The following is a 21335-nucleotide window of genomic DNA, read 5'->3' as shown; positions in this document are numbered from 1 at the left end:
CCCCGTTTCCAGACTAATTAGAGAATTTTTACGTTTAGTCAAACGAACTATTTTCAACGTTTCTGGAACGTTTACAATCGTTCTATAATCGAACCAATATTCGAATTTTATGTTCAAATTTAATTCGAACAAATTCGAACAAAACATTCGAAATAGAAAGCCACTTTCAACCACTTTCAGCCTCATATTTCCCGCACCCTTATAGCTATCGAAACGCAACCACCCCTATGCACGAATGGAGACTTGGGCTACCACCACATATAAACACCATTCACGTGCGATGTGTAGTTTTTGCGGAAAAGTGAAATATAGTGACAAATACATGTCCATTTATATATATATATAGATTATATACCAAACTAAAAATATATTAGTAAAACTCGCAGTAAAACTGAATTGCGCTCTTTCAAAGAACATTTTGTAACTAAACGCATCCATGTGTCTGATAATTCGTCATTGAACTGCTGAGAATGCGAATCAGACTTTTACATTCTCTGTTTGAATTTATTATAAAAATTTGAATAATATTTAATAAAAACTTGTTTTATCAACATAAATGACAACTACTGTAAAACATTTAAAGCGTTTTATTAATTCATAAGCCATGTTTAATTATAATTAATAGTACATAACAATTACTTGTTAAAAGTGCTACCATTATATATATTACCATATCAGGTCAGTCCACAAGTTCATGCATATTTTATGGCCTAGAGAAAAATCTTGTTTTGCTGTTAAAAATGCCAGTCTAATGTGATGCTTTTTACACTCAAGTGTTAAATTGGATCTCATTCATATAATACTGTTCAGAATTGGGAACATTTCAGTTGTTTATTTTCGTTAAAATGGAAGTAACAGATGAATATAAGAGACATGTTTTATACTTTTTATTTTTAAGTGATGAAAATGTTACAAATGCAGCCAAAAAAATTAAATATTGTTCATAATCAAACTCTAATTAGTGTAAGGACTGCGCAGAAGTGGTTTGAAAGATTTAGAAATAATGATTTTAGTGTGGAGGATAAGGCTCGTACTGGAAGACCCGTTGACTTTGATGATGATGCTCTCTCTGCACTAGTTGAAGCAGAACCATCTTTAACAGTTGATGAAATTGCGGAACGTTTAAATTCATCCCATGGAACTGTTCATAGACATCTACAACAAATCGGAAAAGTTTCAAAGCTAGGAAAATGGATACCACATGAACTGTCAATAGCTAACTGACAACAACGTCAACTGCTCAACTCAAAAGCTTCAACTGGGAAATTTTACCTCATCCACCATATTTGCCAGATATTGCTCCCAGTGATTATCATCTTTTTCGGAGTTTGCAGAATTTTTTAAAAGGAAAAACTTTTGAGGATGAGAACAATGTAAAAAAGGCTATTTCTGAATATTTTGATTCAAAACCGAAATCATTTTACAAAGACGGGATTAAAAAGCTACCATCAAGATGGCAAGAAATTGTACAAAATAATGGTGAATACATTATAGATTGAAATAAGATTTAATTAAAATTTTTTGTTGCTTTTTTTGTAGATAAAAATACACACGAACTGATGGACTGACCTGATATATATATATATATATATAAGTGGTACCATTATATGCTACCATTACATAATGCTTTAAGAAAACTTTTTATTGTTATCTCAGTCGTGAAATTAAAGCTACAAATAATGAGCACATTAATACATTTGAAACTGTAGTTAATCTTTACTTATATAACATAGGTGATGGCTATTAATTATATCAAAAACTAGAAACTAATTGCAAATATTTTACGTTTTACAGTATAAAATACATAGTCATAAGTTCTACCACATTTTTTGTTGACACTAAAATTACCGATTGTCTTCAGCAATGTGGAAAATAATTAAAATTTCATTATAATGAAGATTATTTGCGATACGTTTTGAAAAGTTTGAGTTTCAAAAATGTGTTACAAATGAAACTTTTTTTAATGAAAATAGAACATAGAAACAGACTAGAGTTCAACATCAAAGCCATGATTTTCGAAAACCGGTTGCATTTCCAAATAAATTGGTCACAATCTGACATATGAACGACATAAGTAAGTTGTTCTTGCGTTACTGAATCAGACCAGATTTGCCGATTCGCAATTTTTGTGGTAGGATTTATTTCAACTATTCCAAAAAAGATTAATTTAAAAATATTGTTGCAAAGATTCTTTTTATTAAATTATTAGAAACTTCAAGAACGCCATACTTTGATTAAAGTCTTTTGCCACACATTCCTCACTATTTGTAATTCATCTACATCAACAGTCGGTGAGAGAACAAGTGCAGTTTCCATGCATTCATGGTTCTGTAGCCGAAATCGAATCATCGAACGAACATTCTCAAATTGTTTAGCAGTTGCTTGTAGAAGCAAGTCATTCAAAACTGAATTTAGAGCCAGTTCAACATTTTCGCTTCTAATTTTTTGGCATTTTGGTACCAATAAAACAAATACACTTAATTTTATAACAAATAATTATGATATGATAAAGAATTGAAGTGTAAATAAAATTCAAAATCAGACTAATTACAGAAGAAGATATCAGGAACAACAAAGATAGACGAATTATATTAAGCTAGGCGAACATATACATTGCACTTTAATGAAAATTTTATAAAACTAAGCTATATAATTAAATGCTATATATTTGAATTTGAAATATTATATATATATAATTAAATGTTCTTTTCCTCTTGTCTACACATTTCTAAATCGATTTTCTGAGTGATCGCGCCAGAAAGATCTCTAATTTGCATAATTTTATTTATTTTTCTGCATATACTAATAAATGCTTCAGTCGTTTCGCTCGCTCAATGGCATTACTTGTATCCAGGAATGTGAACTTACATAATTTAATAACACCTACCTATATATATTTAGATTAATATTCGTATTTAGTAATGTTTAACTATAGAAATAAAACACATAGAATATCTTAACGGCTTTAATCTGAAAGTAACGACAAAGACAGCTAGATAATTAATAGGCAATAGGAAAGTTAAAACAGAAAAGGAAAAATCTGCACTGCCAGTTTTCATTAAACTTCACAAAACTAACGTGACAAAAAAAACCACCTAGAAAATATAATATTTCAATATTCTAAAACCGCAGAGAAATTTAATGTAATTCAATAAAAAGTATCAGTTAAAAGCTATCTTTTATGAAAAATTATTCATCAATAAAAAACTATCGAATTTCAAAATTCTCGAATTATGTTAGAGCGAAACCAGAAACTGTTGTACGAAAGATAACATCAATATTCAAACCACGTTAGAACGAAATCATCTTCTAGAAACGCCGTATTGCAACGAGAAATAAGCGTATTTTAATAGCAAATTGTTAAAGGTTCAATTTGCCGTCGAGTAATTTAATTGAAAAATCTGTTCACAGTTTTGTTTTTTGATTGAAACTGTTTTCAGTTTTAAAAAGCCGGAGAATATGGAATGTAGTGTACTTGCCATCTGAAATATAAAGAAAAATTATTATCAAATCTGTTTAGAGAAAGTTCTAGAAAATAATACTAAAGGAAAAAGCAACCTTGAAAACAATTCTCTTATCTACAACAAAAAATCCGCCTATTGAAAGAGACAGGGAGACTTTTCCAAATCTTTTCATAAAATCCAAAATCTGAAAATACGAATAGAAATATAAAATAATTATTTATTAAATGATCATTCAGGAAAAAGCACACACCTTTAGCTTTTTTTTCAGTCCAATATCACATCCTGCGAATTGTCTGACGTCTTGGAACGTATTTTCCATCTTCAGCAGAGAAATAAAACAATATAGAAATAAAATAAATAAATAAATAAAAACATGTCAATGGTGTATGTAGAATGTAATTACCGTAAATGCGAGCGAGCACAGCAGACATCCAGCTATTATGCAAATACACGTGAATATTACCATAAGTAAAAATATTAAATATTTAATGTAATGATTAAATTCTAAAAATATAAATGCGTAGCAGTAATAACTTGTACACCAAAGGACAACAAAATAGATAATTACAACTACTAAATTGTACTTGGTATTCAATTGTTGTACGAAACGCCAAAGCTCTTCGTGATGCAACATTAATTCGTTTAGCTTTCTCCGTAAATCTGAACCGATTGTTTTGATTAAAAACAATTCCCGAGATAATTGTTCGAACTCTTGATGTTCGATGATGCATATTAAAGCCAATATTAAAAAAGTAAAACCGAGTCCTCCTATAACATAACTTATAGCTATGCAACTTTGGATACTACAGAATAGAGCTTCACCACGAAATTTTTCCTTCTTTTTTATATGAGGATAAAGAACGAAAAGCACAAGAATTACAAATAAAATAATAATCACTATTATAATTATAGACACAAGAAAAACAATTTTTTTCAATAAGTTGTAATTATTCTTTATTTTGCTACGAAAATTTTCGTTCTTTAATGACTGTATCAATACCAATTTGGTTCTTCTCATGCGTCTGAAAACAATACAATAACTGATAAACAGAAAAGAATATAACAATTTGAATAATGTGGAATGAGTTTTTAGTATATCAAATTCTCCGTTGCAAATTGAATATTCGTTTAAATCCGGTATTGTTTCCCAAATTAGATGAATTGCACGTTCCCATAAAGAAAATTCGATTATTCGAACGTATGTATTCGTGAATTTTGAATTTTTACATACTCTAATTTTGTTTCCGCAATTGCAAGATTCAAATGGATCTAGCCCAAATATAAGGGCGGTCGTCCAACAAGGAGTAAGGAAACAGTTCATACATGTTCCTTCTTGTAAATTTGGGTTCATGTTTATTTGCATCCACGCTTCACGAAGCAAAATGATTAAAAATGCTTGTTACATAAAGCCATTATCTTTAGAAATACCACGATTCCATTATTGAAAATTCGTGATATTAAATTTTTATTTTATGCGGTAATTTCGCTTAATGGAATTAAAAATTTATTAGCTAAGTGCAGGCCTTATTGATTGGTCAATAAATTAAACGCTGGAGCTAAAAGGCAGCGCTGTAATGACATACGAATAGATGATTTTAATTCAAGAAATGGTAGTTTATCTGTCAGATACAATAATAAATAAAATTTATATGACAATAACATGAGCGCTTCCACTCCTAATGTTGTCAGTGCAAAAAAATAAGACAGAGCGATTTAATTTCAGAAAATCTTTTTATCAAAATTCAATTTTGAAATGTCTGTGATGATTTATTAGAAAGGAAAAAAGGAAACAACATGGAAAACCCATGCAACACTTCGGAGAATTGCTTTATTTTCATTTTTGTGGGTGATGTTTAGGGTCTGACACAAATGTGGCTGTGATTAAACATCATCCAATATTTAAATTTTATTCATAGGCTGCAAGGTTTTCCAGTGAATTAGTTGACAACAACAACGGTTTTTATCGGTGAATAATAACGTTTTGTTTTTAAAAGTAAGGAAAAGTGGGGCAAGAGCTCACGATTTTAGTATAATGATGTAATCACAAAAATGTTAATTGCATTCAAAAATCTTATCAAAATAAATTGACAAATTATTCTAGATTAAACGGGATTTCATTAAAGGATTTCTTACGATTTCTTACTCAGGGGTAGCGAAATAATAGATTTCGTCTTACGTAATATTCTTATTTTTATCTTTTGATCTCGTTGAGTGGTGGAGTTTTGAATTTTGCTTCAATTTGGCCGTTTCTATTAAGAATTTCTATTATTAAATTAAAGAATTGCTCTTTGTACTAAAGCCATCTTATGTGACGTGATAAAATAATAATGCTAGCAGACTCATGCTGTACACGTTTTTTCATGGGAGAAAGGCCATGTGGTGGTTTCTCTCTCTCTCTCTCTCTCTCTTGTTTTTATTAGAATAAGTGCACTACTCCTATAGGTGTATAACACTAAGAATACATAAAACAAAATACATGATACAAAGTAAACATAAAATTAGTATTCGGCTTTTAGTGAAAACTAAAATGTGAAACTAGATATTATAAATTATAAATAGTCTTTTCTTCCATGTTTTTTTAACATAATTGTGAAAAGCATAAAACATCTTCCCAAGTGGACATGGCCACCTAAAACCAAGTTTAAAGGTTTCTAATTTCAGAATAAGTGTATGTTGATCGTAAATTGGACAATAATATGGCAAATGTTAAATCTCTAAGTGTTGATGAGATTTTGCATTCAACACTAGGAAAATAAAGTCTTGTTATTCTACCTGTTTTACTGCTCAACCATTGTTGATTCCACTTTTGCATAGCGTTGTCACGAATATAATTTTTAAGGCTGCTACGTGAGAGAGGGATGCGAGTGTAGTCCAAATCAGTGTCCTTTGCAGCTGGCTTAGTCTCAAAGTCGGCATTTTCATTCGTAAATATTCCAGTATGGCCAAAAATATATATAAAAGTTATTTTATTTAAAAGATTTTTAATATGGTGCTGGATATATGTGATTTTTTTGCTATTGAAATTGAGATTTAATAGAGCTTTTACGACGGACTGAGAATCACTGTAAATGTTGATAGGCAGAGTTTTGCTTGGTATTAAGTGGCCCACTGAACAGCTTGGTAGTCAGCATCTTTTTCAGTTTAATAGATGGAGGTATGTGAGAAATATCTGTACCTTTGGAGTTTGGAGGAAGATACAGATACTTGAGCCAACACAAAGGCAGCTTTTAGATTCATCTGTGTAAATATTAATGTCTGCATGGTTATCCATGGAGGAAGCAAATGACACCAAATGTACCCCGTGTACACTAAATGTGATCATTATCTTGTTTACAGGGTGATGATCACATTTAGTAGGGTAATTGCAATGTGGTAGCATATGAACAGCCGTAGATAGGAGTAGAGCCTTGAAGTTTGTAGTTCTGAACTTCTGATGTAGTAGTTTAGAACCTTTTCTTACAATTCATAGTGCAAAAGAAGGAGCTCTGCTAGTGTCAGAGGCATTAGTAAAAACAGTTCTGCAGCACTTCAGAATTCTGATGGCAAACTGGCTTTGAAGAGAGAGTAATTTCCTTGCTACTGAATTTTTAATAGTTACATGATCCCAGCTAGAGGCCGCGTAATGTAGCATTGGTTGTATTGCCCCATTATATAGAGTTTTACAAGGTTTATGATTTATTCCCCAGGTGCACCTAGCTCATTTTAGCAGCGTGCAGTTTACTTTATTGACCTTATCGAAGATGTAATTAATATGGCAACGAAATGTGGTTTCTATTCTCTCTTGTTTTATTTTGTATGAAGTTTCTTTTACACGTACACTAGCATGTCGATCTGTCAAAGTTTTTTTGCGTCCATTGGAGAAAATTAAAATTAATATAAAAATGAATATTATGACATTGATTAATGATGATGATAATAATAATAAAATTGTTAATAATTAAAAAATAAAGTTCTTAAAATAAATTGTTCATTCAAATTCATTAAATTTTTATCTTTTTTCAATTTGTTCACATAAAGTCTTTTATGAATAATAGTAAATTAATTATATATTTTGAACCTAAGGCCTAAATATTACGTAAGATATGGAAGGGGGAATCAAAGAAAATATTACGGTTTCTCACACAATAGTGAGTGAGGGTCTAGATTGGCCAAAATCGCCCTTATGTAATTTATGGACGGTTCCTAATATACCTCATATGCAGCCTTAGCAAATAACACATACAAAATATACTATGACACAGCCATAATCGCAGATAAAAGAATTCACTAGCATGCACACTGACTTCACTCTCATCGACAAATGCAGTAAGATCGCTTATAAGATGGACATCTACTGATAATATAAAAATGCTCATTTTGAAATAATCAACCTTCCACTCGTTCAAAAACTAAAACCGCTGTGATGAATAAGGTATTTAATGCACCTGTCGTCCTCCTTTCTACTGGTATCATATCACATACAATACAGAAAAGTCTAGAAACATTACATTTTAATAAAAACAAATTCACGGCACTGTATATTTTCGCCCGATGGAGATTATTTTTAAATAAAATTGAAGACAGTCTGGCCAAAAGGGACCACCATTTATTATTTCTGTGTTCCAGACAATGCACATTCTGGAACACAGAAATAATAAATGGTAATAAAACGCATTCTTGGATGTTTCCATTGTTGGCGCAGTATTGCTGAAAAAAAAACTTTTGATTTTTTTTATTATCTGTTTTTTAGATTTGTGGGTGAATTTGTGATAGCAAGTTTTATAAGAAGTCAAAATGAAATGACAAGCGATAAAATGTTGGATTGAAACGTATTATAGTATTATATTTCAAATACTATAATATAATATAGTAAAAAGGTTAAAAGTAGGAAGTAAACTAATAATTTTGCTGTTGTTATTTTTTGTTCGAGCAATGCCGGGTTCATCAGTTAGTAATATAATATATTATAATATTTATCAATATTCAATAGCCAGTTAATTAAAACTAAAAACAATAATTACGTTTAAAAGTAATAAAATACTATCTGTAAAAGTTCGTCCGATGGATAATTATTTTTAATCGTTTTGATCGCAGTCATCGAGTCGGTGACTAAAACCTTTGATGGCTTATTATTCTAACTGCGGGCACCACCCAACGCCCTTGTTCCTGTTCGTCGTCTACTGCGGCAGCCATAGTAGGTAGAGGCAACCAACGGTGGTGCTTAGCGGGATCTTCATTGATCCCTCAAACTTTAAGAAACAATTTCATTAAAATTCCTTGTAATATTTTTAATGATACATGAAGCAATCAGATTAAAGAACAGAAACAGAGTCAAAACTTAAGATCTATCTGTTGTCAGGGCCGGATTTCAGGCGAATGGAGTGACATGCACCGATCGGACCCCGAGCTTGAAGGGGTTTCGCAGCACATCAAAATTTATATATTATAAATAGTTTCAAATTACAGAATAAATTAAACAGTTTAGCGATCGTGTCGATTGAGAATCAAGAAGCACGCCAGTTAGATTTTGATACTATTTTAAAAGATTTTACACAATAAAAACTTCGAACAAATAAAATATCTCTTTATAGGTTTATATTCAATAAAATTCAAATGTATTCATTCAACATATTGAAAGATTTTTCATGGTAAAATTTATGTAGTTATATTCATATAAATATATAGAAATGCTAAAACATCTATCTATGTATGTTTATATTCAATAAAATTTAGTTGTATTTATACAGGTTTTTTAATGTAGAAATTTGTCTTACCTTATTGCCATGACTTTTAATTTTTATAATTAGATTTTGGATTTTGTTTTAAATGAATATTTAAAATCTATATTTTAATATGTAAATTAACTGTTAATTAATTTTTATATTTAAAGTTTGAGGGGCTCCGCAATAAAATTCAATCCAGTCTAGTACCTATTGCATACGGCCCTGTCTGTAGTGGTTTAATTTAGATTCTGATTTTACGACCTGTTTCTATTAAAAGTAGCGTGGAACAATTGCAAGATAAAGAAACTATTAAACGTAAACAGCTACAACTACATTATTTATTCTAACTTAATTACTGCCACAAGTATAAAAAAAATTATTTTCCAACTTCGGAATCGCCATTACTGAAACAAATGTCAATTAAAATTCATTTAAAATATGTATAAAAATAAAAAGACAGATGTGGCGTAAACTATAGAATGCAATTAAGAAACTATTACAAATGCTTTTATTTAAATACACATTTATTATTTAATATAATCCTATTACTAATAGGAAGAGGACAACTTGTCAAGCTATAATTATACTTCAAACACAATTATAATTATATAATTATAAATTCATTTATTATAATTATATTACAATATAATTATTTCGCATAATTCTATATATAATTATGCGAAATGATTATGCTTCAAACACAATTGAGAATATCAAAAATTAGTATCATCTTTGTATTGCTGATTCAAAACCTTGGCCATTGTTAAAAATTTTAAACATTTTTACCGTTTATAATTTTCAAAAACGACGTTTACAGTAAAATTCCATTCTTGTAATCTCTTTCGGATCTCCCAATAAAGCGAGTGACACTAATTAATCTTCGTGCAAACACGATTACTTGTCATGCAGAAACATGACAAGTAATCGTGAGAAGTGGTCGTTAGAATACTTATTCTAACAATAAACGAATTCTCCGTAAATAATAGAAATGAATGTTATCGCCCTAAATAAATGACACGTACAGTACGTAAACAAGTAATAATAACCATATTGCTTTCTAATTAATGAAATTTGTATTTATTCTAAAAACCATGTTTTTCGGTACATAAATCAATTGTTTTATGCACAAAATGAAAGTTACAAAACGAAGAAAATCAAACTTTAGAAATTTGTTGTTTCATGTTCAATAATATCTAAAATACGAGTATTACATGATTTGCAAGGAAAGTGAATAAAATCATTTCCACAAGTCATTATTCGTTACTATTATGATGTTTAATAATATGATACTTTAAAGAAGCTTTAACACGAAATTTTTGTAAGCAATGATTACACGAGAATGGTTTTTCTCCGGTGTGAAGGCGAAGATGTGCTATCAGATTATTTTTTTGCGTAAAACTTTGCTTGCAATGGTCGCAAGAGAAAGGCTTCTCTCCCGTATGAGTTCGGAGATGTCGAATCAGATTTCCTTTCTGTGTAAAACGTTGTTTGCAATGATCACAAATAAAGGATTTCTCTCCGGTGTGAAGACGAAGATGTTCTATCAGATTATTATTTTGCGTAAAACTTCGCTTGCAATGGTCGCAAGAGAAAGGCTTCTCTCCCGTGTGAGTTCGGAGATGTCGAATCAGATTTCCTTTTAGTATAAAACATTGTTTGCAATGATCACAAATAAAGGATTTCTCTCCGGTGTGAGTCTTGACGTGGTCCCGTAGACTGCCGGGATAGTTGAACTGACGATTACAGTATTGGCAAGACAAGAGTCCTTCTCCAGTGTGAATCCTCTGATGATATTTTAAATTATACTTCGAAACGAATTCTTTCTTGCAACTGTCACATTGATACTTCCCATTCTTTCTCCTCTGAATGTTTAAACCTGTAAAATACGACAAATATAAATATTAAAAGCAGTCTAGATCGAATCTTTCTTCAATTTATTGCCAATCAAATATTTAAATTTAAGCACACTATTTCAAAAGTATTGTTAAGTTTTGGATGTAGATAGAAAAAAATGTACTTTTTCTGGTAAGTTTTTTACATAAAATTTGAAGCTTAAACCTACACAAGGTTACCACCACACCAGAAACAATAACTATTTACACGAATTACCAAAAAGCATTAACAATATCAAAAGTTAATATAATTTATACACTTTCTGAAAACAATATAGAGTTTATTTTGCAAAAAATAAAAACAAACAAATATTTGGAAAATAATTTTAAAATGTCTTCGTAGATTTCTCAATTTTTCTTCACTTGCACCAAAAACGGTTTCTTTGTTGATATATTCTTGTATGATTTCTTAACACTGGCTTTAATGTTAACAACAAAAGTCGAACACATCCTTCGACTCTTCTTCTGTTTTCTCGAAAAGAATTCTTCATTTTGTACACAGAAATGCTCTTGATTATTTAATGAACCTGAAAGTCATAAAAAGTGCCAAATAAAATCGGATACGAGAATGACGTCATACATTATTTTCTAAGTCAAATTTAAATATATCAAAATTAATGTAATCATAGAAATTCTTTTTTGGCCATAATATACCACTGGGTTTTACACCCAGCCGGTAGATTATGGCAAGTAGCTTTATCTGCGATTTTTACAAAGAAAAAAGTCAGGTATAAATGTATTTTACGAAGAATAGTTATATAAAGTGTCTATCGGTTTTCCTATTTTACAGCTTTCATTTAAGAACTAAAAGTTATAAAAACCCAACCGTATTTTGAATGTTGTTTTTAATTTCGGAACAAAGTAGAAATTTACTTACTAATTTTATAAACTTCAGTCAAGAAAGACACGTAAAATACTAACCATACTTGTTACCACAAACACTAAGGAATTCGATACATCACCAAATGTTTCCCGAGAAATCTCTTCTTCTGATTTGTAAAAAAAATCTTCCTTTTCTCTTTCTAGTGAAATCGTCAACGAGGTTTGTTCCTTCCATCAAGATTGTAAATAATGTTAAATTTTAAAAAAATCTACGCCCGAACTATTAATTATCGAAATAAAATGGCGACGGTTTATATTCGAAGAAACGACTCACTTACCTGTGTGGACGAGAATTCCTTAAGCTTCCATTCGTTTCGTCGTGCGGCTGAAAGGACAATACAATCTACACCCACTGTCTTTACAGATGCAAAAAATTGTGGGCTATCAACACAGTAAAATAAAACTTCTGTCGACTTTTTCTGTAACCAAAACAGAACGGAATTACGTCACTAGTATTGAGCGAAGTGTAGTCCACTATACATATTCATTGCCGCTTCCTTTTCTGTAGTGACGAAGTACGAACCGATCCCAAGACGATGGAGAAAAACGGACACCAAATGGCACGTTTCCTTTGATTTCTTCCTAAAAGATTTAGCTCATCAGAAAACAATTTTAAATCTATCCTGTATTTAGGATAAAACGTACTTTAGCATTTCTCTAATCCAAGTTACACTTACCGGACTTCGACATTGCCTAACCGTCAATTTTCAAAATAGAGTGGTGCCATCTAATATTTAAAATTCAAAAATTTCTAATTTCTTTATTTTTTTCAAAAGTTGTGGGTCTAAAATTCAAAAATAATCTTTCATTGAAATAATGTTAAAAATCAGTTTTGTCGAAACCATTATAAATAATTACTTTGAACCCAAAAGTCACAAACAGTGGTAAAATGTAAATTAAGTTAGCAGAAAATCCACGTTTAAATCTGTTTTCCATTTCTGAAATTTATTAATTATGAATTGTTTGATTTCTCAAACGGAAAGTGCGATATCTTCGACATTCGAGAAATTGCATTCGGTTTAAGATTATTTAATACCCGGATGTGCGGTAATGTGATCGGTGTTTATAATAATTCTATCGTTTTTTAAATGAAAGAACTTACCTGCAGACGTAACACTTGAAATTTATCAAGTCGGGTACAGAAAAACCTTCCATTAAACCGTCTAAACAAAAGTGTTATCCCGATTGGACTCGTTTTAATACGCAAAATTTACACATTGGGGAGCACGGAAGAATTTGCATTCTCGTGATTTGGATCTCCTCAGTAATGAATTGGAAGAAGAATTACAGAAACTTATAAAACTGCTAGATTGGTAGCCACACAAAATTACCACAACATCCCGTACGACGACGCTCCGTGTACCATTACCGAAAAAATGGAGAGTGTTTGGACAACACCCGCCATCCCGAGATCCCATTCGAGAATGCCACTTAATTGAAGCCGAGGCAAAATGCTGGGAATTTAAAACCAAATAAGAGTAGAATAATATAAATATTTACCAGTGTATCCTTAAATAAATGTGAACGTGGCAAAGTGCGGGTGCGAAACATCCGGAGGAGGTCTGACAGGTATTGCTAATTTTTATCCAGATCGACCCGCCCGATTTAGAAATGCAGACGGATGGATGGAATAATTTGTAATTAAGAAATTATATAAATGCAGAACATATTCAAATGCAGATTGTTCTTCTCGGTCAATTTATATTTCATCTTCGCCCATACCTTTGATTGTTTACGGCTTTTGAGTTCAAAATCATTTATTTATAACACTTTCAAAAGTATTTACTATATTTAATTAATTAATTANTAAATGATCATAGAAAACACATACCTTCAGCTTTCTTTTCAGTCCAATATCACATACTGCAAATTGTCTGACGTCTTGAAACGTATTTTCCATCTGCAGCATAAAAAACAGTATAGAAATAAAATAAAAAACATGTCAATGGTGTATGTAGAATGTAATTACCGTAAATGCGAGCGAGCACAGCAGACATCCAGCTATTATGCAAATACACGTGAATATTACCATAAGTAAAAATATTAAATATTTAATGTAATGATTAAATTCTAAAAATATAAATGCGTAGCAGTAATAACTTGTACACCAAAGGACAACAAAATAGATAATTACAACTACTAAATTGTACTTGGTATTCAATTGTTGTACGAAACGCCAAAGCTCTTCGTGATGCAACATTAATTCGTTTAGCTTTCTCCGTAAATCTGAACCGATTGTTTTGATTAAAAACAATTCCCGAGATAATTGTTCGAACTCTTGATGTTCGATGATGCATATTAAAGCCAATATTAAAAAAGTAAAACCGAGTCCTCCTATAACATAACTTATAGCTATGCAACTTTGGATACTACAGAATAGAGCTTCACCACGAAATTTTTCTTTCTTTTTTATATGAGGATAAAGAACGAAAAGCACAAGAATTACAAATAAAATAATAATCACTATTATAATTATAGACACAAGAAAAACAATTTTTTTCAATAAGTTGTAATTATTCTTTATTTTGCTACGAAAATTTTCGTTCTTTAATGACTGTATCAATACCAATTTGGTTCTTCTCATGCGTCTGAAAACAATACAATAACTGATAAACAGAAAAGAATATAACAATTTGAATAATGTGGAATGAGTTTTTAGTATATCAAATTCTCCGTTGCAAATTGAATATTCGTTTAAATCCGGTATTGTTTCCCAAATTAGATGAATTGCACGTTCCCATAAAGAAAATTCGATTATTCGAACGTATGTATTCGTGAATTTTGAATTTTTACATACTCTAATTTTGTTTCCGCAATTGCAAGATTCAAATGGATCTAGCCCAAATATAAGGGCGGTCGTCCAACAAGGAGTAAGGAAACAGTTCATACATGTTCCTTCTTGTAAATTTGGGTTCATGTTTATTTGCATCCACGCTTCACGAAGCAAAATGATTAAAAATGCTTGTTACATAAAGCCATTATCTTTAGAAATACCACGATTCCATTATTGAAAATTCGTGATATTAAATTTTTATTTTATGCGGTAATTTCGCTTAATGGAATTAAAAATTTATTAGCTAAGTGCAGGCCTTATTGATTGGTCAATAAATTAAACGCTGGAGCTAAAAGGCAGCGCTGTAATGACATACGAATAGATGATTTTAATTCAAGAAATGGTAGTTTATCTGTCAGATACAATAATAAATAAAATTTATATGACAATAACATGAGCGCTTCCACTCCTAATGTTGTCAGTGCAAAAAAATAAGACAGAGCGATTTAATTTCAGAAAATCTTTTTATCAAAATTCAATTTTGAAATGTCTGTGATGATTTATTAGAAAGGAAAAAAGGAAACAACATGGAAAACCCATGCAACACTTCGGAGAATTGCTTTATTTTCATTTTTGTGGGTGATGTTTAGGGTCTGACACAAATGTGGCTGTGATTGAACATCATCCAATATTTAAATTTTATTCATAGGCTGCAAGGTTTTCCAGTGAATTAGTTGACAACAACAACGGTTTTTATCGGTGAATAATAACGTTTTGTTTTTAAAAGTAAGGAAAAGTGGGGCAAGAGCTCACGATTTTAGTATAATGATGTAATCACAAAAATGTTAATTGCATTCAAAAATCTTATCAAAATAAATTGACAAATTATTCTAGATTAAACGGGATTTCATTAAAGGATTTCTTACGATTTCTTACTCAGGGGTAGCGAAATAATAGATTTCGTCTTACGTAATATTCTTATTTTTATCTTTTGATCTCGTTGAGTGGTGGAGTTTTGAATTTTGCTTCAATTTGGCCGTTTCTATTAAGAATTTCTATTATTAAATTAAAGAATTGCTCTTTGTACTAAAGCCATCTTATGTGACGTGATAAAATAATAATGCTAGCAGACTCATGCTGTACACGTTTTTTCATGGGAGAAAGGCCATGTGGTGGTTTCTCTCTCTCTCTCTCTCTCTCTTGTTTTTATTAGAATAAGTGCACTACTCCTATAGGTGTATAACACTAAGAATACATAAAACAAAATACATGATACAAAGTAAACATAAAATTAGTATTCGGCTTTTAGTGAAAACTAAAATGTGAAACTAGATATTATAAATTATAAATAGTCTTTTCTTCCATGTTTTTTTAACATAATTGTGAAAAGCATAAAACATCTTCCCAAGTGGACATGGCCACCTAAAACCAAGTTTAAAGGTTTCTAATTTCAGAATAAGTGTATGTTGATCGTAAATTGGACAATAATATGGCAAATGTTAAATCTCTAAGTGTTGATGAGATTTTGCATTCAACACTAGGAAAATAAAGTCTTGTTATTCTACCTGTTTTACTGCTCAACCATTGTTGATTCCACTTTTGCATAGCGTTGTCACGAATATAATTTTTAAGGCTGCTACGTGAGAGAGGGATGCGAGTGTAGTCCAAATCAGTGTCCTTTGCAGCTGGCTTAGTCTCAAAGTCGGCATTTTCATTCGTAAATATTCCAGTATGGCCAAAAATATATATAAAAGTTATTTTATTTAAAAGATTTTTAATATGGTGCTGGATATATGTGATTTTTTTGCTATTGAAATTGAGATTTAATAGAGCTTTTACGACGGACTGAGAATCACTGTAAATGTTGATAGGCAGAGTTTTGCTTGGTATTAAGTGGCCCACTGAACAGCTTGGTAGTCAGCATCTTTTTCAGTTTAATAGATGGAGGTATGTGAGAAATATCTGTACCTTTGGAGTTTGGAGGAAGATACAGATACTTGAGCCAACACAAAGGCAGCTTTTAGATTCATCTGTGTAAATATTAATGTCTGCATGGTTATCCATGGAGGAAGCAAATGACACCAAATGTACCCCGTGTACACTAAATGTGATCATTATCTTGTTTACAGGGTGATGATCACATTTAGTAGGGTAATTGCAATGTGGTAGCATATGAACAGCCGTAGATAGGAGTAGAGCCTTGAAGTTTGTAGTTCTGAACTTCTGATGTAGTAGTTTAGAACCTTTTCTTACAATTCATAGTGCAAAAGAAGGAGCTCTGCTAGTGTCAGAGGCATTAGTAAAAACAGTTCTGCAGCACTTCAGAATTCTGATGGCAAACTGGCTTTGAAGAGAGAGTAATTTCCTTGCTACTGAATTTTTAATAGTTACATGATCCCAGCTAGAGGCCGCGTAATGTAGCATTGGTTGTATTGCCCCATTATATAGAGTTTTACAAGGTTTATGATTTATTCCCCAGGTGCACCTAGCTCATTTTAGCAGCGTGCAGTTTACTTTATTGACCTTATCGAAGATGTAATTAATATGGCAACGAAATGTGGTTTCTATTCTCTCTTGTTTTATTTTGTATGAAGTTTCTTTTACACGTACACTAGCATGTCGATCTGTCAAAGTTTTTTTGCGTCCATTGGAGAAAATTAAAATTAATATAAAAATGAATATTATGACATTGATTAATGATGATGATAATAATAATAAAATTGTTAATAATTAAAAAATAAAGTTCTTAAAATAAATTGTTCATTCAAATTCATTAAATTTTTATCTTTTTTCAATTTGTTCACATAAAGTCTTTTATGAATAATAGTAAATTAATTATATATTTTGAACCTAAGGCCTAAATATTACGTAAGATATGGAAGGGGGAATCAAAGAAAATATTACGGTTTCTCACACAATAGTGAGTGAGGGTCTAGATTGGCCAAAATCGCCCTTATGTAATTTATGGACGGTTCCTAATATACCTCATATGCAGCCTTAGCAAATAACACATACAAAATATACTATGACACAGCCATAATCGCAGATAAAAGAATTCACTAGCATGCACACTGACTTCACTCTCATCGACAAATGCAGTAAGATCGCTTATAAGATGGACATCTACTGATAATATAAAAATGCTCATTTTGAAATAATCAACCTTCCACTCGTTCAAAAACTAAAACCGCTGTGATGAATAAGGTATTTAATGCACCTGTCGTCCTCCTTTCTACTGGTATCATATCACATACAATACAGAAAAGTCTAGAAACATTACATTTTAATAAAAACAAATTCACGGCACTGTATATTTTCGCCCGATGGAGATTATTTTTAAATAAAATTGAAGACAGTCTGGCCAAAAGGGACCACCATTTATTATTTCTGTGTTCCAGACAATGCACATTCTGGAACACAGAAATAATAAATGGTAATAAAACGCATTCTTGGATGTTTCCATTGTTGGCGCAGTATTGCTGAAAAAAAAACTTTTGATTTTTTTTATTATCTGTTTTTTAGATTTGTGGGTGAATTTGTGATAGCAAGTTTTATAAGAAGTCAAAATGAAATGACAAGCGATAAAATGTTGGATTGAAACGTATTATAGTATTATATTTCAAATACTATAATATAATATAGTAAAAAGGTTAAAAGTAGGAAGTAAACTAATAATTTTGCTGTTGTTATTTTTTGTTCGAGCAATGCCGGGTTCATCAGTTAGTAATATAATATATTATAATATTTATCAATATTCAATAGCCAGTTAATTAAAACTAAAAACAATAATTACGTTTAAAAGTAATAAAATACTATCTGTAAAAGTTCGTCCGATGGATAATTATTTTTAATCGTTTTGATCGCAGTCATCGAGTCGGTGACTAAAACCTTTGATGGCTTATTATTCTAACTGCGGGCACCACCCAACGCCCTTGTTCCTGTTCGTCGTCTACTGCGGCAGCCATAGTAGGTAGAGGCAACCAACGGTGGTGCTTAGCGGGATCTTCATTGATCCCTCAAACTTTAAGAAACAATTTCATTAAAATTCCTTGTAATATTTTTAATGATACATGAAGCAATCAGATTAAAGAACAGAAACAGAGTCAAAACTTAAGATCTATCTGTTGTCAGGGCCGGATTTCAGGCGAATGGAGTGACATGCACCGATCGGACCCCGAGCTTGAAGGGGTTTCGCAGCACATCAAAATTTATATATTATAAATAGTTTCAAATTACAGAATAAATTAAACAGTTTAGCGATCGTGTCGATTGAGAATCAAGAAGCACGCCAGTTAGATTTTGATACTATTTTAAAAGATTTTACACAATAAAAACTTCGAACAAATAAAATATCTCTTTATAGGTTTATATTCAATAAAATTCAAATGTATTCATTCAACATATTGAAAGATTTTTCATGGTAAAATTTATGTAGTTATATTCATATAAATATATAGAAATGCTAAAACATCTATCTATGTATGTTTATATTCAATAAAATTTAGTTGTATTTATACAGGTTTTTTAATGTAGAAATTTGTCTTACCTTATTGCCATGACTTTTAATTTTTATAATTAGATTTTGGATTTTGTTTTAAATGAATATTTAAAATCTATATTTTAATATGTAAATTAACTGTTAATTAATTTTTATATTTAAAGTTTGAGGGGCTCCGCAATAAAATTCAATCCAGTCTAGTACCTATTGCATACGGCCCTGTCTGTAGTGGTTTAATTTAGATTCTGATTTTACGACCTGTTTCTATTAAAAGTAGCGTGGAACAATTGCAAGATAAAGAAACTATTAAACGTAAACAGCTACAACTACATTATTTATTCTAACTTAATTACTGCCACAAGTATAAAAAAAATTATTTTCCAACTTCGGAATCGCCATTACTGAAACAAATGTCAATTAAAATTCATTTAAAATATGTATAAAAATAAAAAGACAGATGTGGCGTAAACTATAGAATGCAATTAAGAAACTATTACAAATGCTTTTATTTAAATACACATTTATTATTTAATATAATCCTATTACTAATAGGAAGAGGACAACTTGTCAAGCTATAATTATACTTCAAACACAATTATAATTATATAATTATAATTTCATTTATTATAATTATATTACAATATAATTATTTCGCATAATTCTAAATATAATTATGCGAAATGATTATGCTTCAAACACAATTGAGAATATCAAAAATTAGTATCATCTTTGTATTGCTGATTCAAAACCTTGGCCATTGTTAAAAATTTTAAACATTTTTACCGTTTATAATTTTCAAAAACGACGTTTACAGTAAAATTCCATTCTTGTAATCTCTTTCGGATCTCCCAATAAAGCGAGTGACACTAATTAATCTTCGTGCAAACACGATTACTTGTCATGCAGAAACATGACAAGTAATCGTGAGAAGTGGTCGTTAGAATACTTATTCTAACAATAAACGAATTCTCCGTAAATAATAGAAATGAATGTTATCGCCCTAAATAAATGACACGTACAGTACGTAAACAAGTAATAATAACCATATTGCTTTCTAATTAATGAAATTTGTATTTATTCTAAAAACCATATGTTTTTCGGTACATAAATCAATTGTTTTATGCACAAAATGAAAGTTACAAAACGAAAAAAATCAAACTTTAGAAATTTGTTGTTTCATGTTCAATAATATCTAAAATACGAGTATTACATGATTTGCAAGGAAAGTGAATAAAATCATTTCCACAAGTCATTATTCGTTACTATTATGATGTTTAATAATATGATACTTTAAAGAAGCTTTAACACGAAATTTTTGTAAGCAATGATTACACGAGAATGGTTTTTCTCCGGTGTGAAGGCGAAGATGTGCTATCAGATTATTTTTTTGCGTAAAACTTTGCTTGCAATGGTCGCAAGAGAAAGGCTTCTCTCCCGTATGAGTTCGGAGATGTCGAATCAGATTTCCTTTCTGTGTAAAACGTTGTTTGCAATGATCACAAATAAAGGATTTCTCTCCGGTGTGAAGACGAAGATGTTCTATCAGATTATTATTTTGCGTAAAACTTCGCTTGCAATGGTCGCAAGAGAAAGGCTTCTCTCCCGTGTGAGTTCGGAGATGTCGAATCAGATTTCCTTTTAGTATAAAACATTGTTTGCAATGATCACAAATAAAGGATTTCTCTCCGGTGTGAGTCTTGACGTGGTCCCGTAGACTGCCGGGATAGTTGAACTGACGATTACAGTATTGGCAAGACAAGAGTCCTTCTCCAGTGTGAATCCTCTGATGATATTTTAAATTATACTTCGAAACGAATTCTTTCTTGCAACTGTCACATTGATACTTCCCATTCTTTCCCTTCTGAATGTTTAAACCTGTAAAATACGACAAATATAAATATTAAAAGCAGTCTAGATCAAAGCTCTCTTCAATTTATTGCCAATCAAATATTTAAATTTAAGCACACTATATTAAAAGTATAGTTAAGTTTTGGATGTAGATACCAGAAAAAGTTTTTTACATAAAATTTAAAGGTTAAACCTACACGAAGGTTACCACCACACCAGAAACAATAACTATTTACAGGAATTACCAAAAAGCATTAACAATATCACAAATTAATA

The 21335-nt window shown here is 30.8% G+C and overlaps 2 protein-coding genes across 2 annotated transcripts in view; both read right to left on the bottom strand.

The window, feature by feature from the left end:
* Nucleotides 1-21335, bottom strand: part of LOC111639410 (gastrula zinc finger protein XlCGF57.1-like) — a 29231-nt gene that overhangs the window by 4525 nt on the left and 3371 nt on the right. Inside the window, exons 4-6 of the mRNA XM_023385295.1 lie at nucleotides 20467-21086; nucleotides 13772-13840; nucleotides 10421-11052 (exon numbers count right to left, since the gene is read on the bottom strand). Of these exons, the coding sequence (XP_023241063.1) occupies nucleotides 10421-11052; nucleotides 13772-13840; nucleotides 20467-21086 (1321 nt within the window). The remainder of the gene's footprint in view (nucleotides 1-10420; nucleotides 11053-13771; nucleotides 13841-20466; nucleotides 21087-21335) is intronic.
* On the bottom strand, nucleotides 10951-12726 carry LOC111639418. Its single transcript, XM_023385310.1, has 5 exons — nucleotides 12618-12726; nucleotides 12464-12522; nucleotides 12219-12359; nucleotides 11980-12108; nucleotides 10951-11585 (listed from the first exon to the last, which is right to left on the bottom strand). Exons 1-5 carry the CDS (start codon nucleotides 12628-12630, stop codon nucleotides 11577-11579), a joined length of 351 nt encoding a protein of 116 aa, XP_023241078.1. The 5' UTR covers nucleotides 12631-12726; the 3' UTR covers nucleotides 10951-11576.

This window comes from Centruroides sculpturatus, unplaced genomic scaffold (assembly GCF_000671375.1).
Source record: "Centruroides sculpturatus isolate CEXI.00-Female unplaced genomic scaffold, Cexi_2.0 scaffold1222, whole genome shotgun sequence".
Lineage (NCBI taxonomy): Eukaryota > Metazoa > Arthropoda > Arachnida > Scorpiones > Buthidae > Centruroides > Centruroides sculpturatus.
Note: the sequence above shows the minus strand (reverse complement) of the source record. Positions and strands in the feature narration are given on the sequence as shown.

Bases quoted from the DNA above. Each gene is read 5' to 3' on its own strand.
- LOC111639418 (XM_023385310.1), bottom strand. The intron at 12,360-12,463 runs GTTCGTACTTCG...TTTTGGTTACAG, and splicing joins TCTCCATCGTCTTGGGATCG to AAAAAGTCGACAGAAGTTTT. The intron at 12,109-12,218 runs GTAAGTGAGTCG...TCTTGATGGAAG, and splicing joins AGGAATTCTCGTCCACACAG to GAACAAACCTCGTTGACGAT.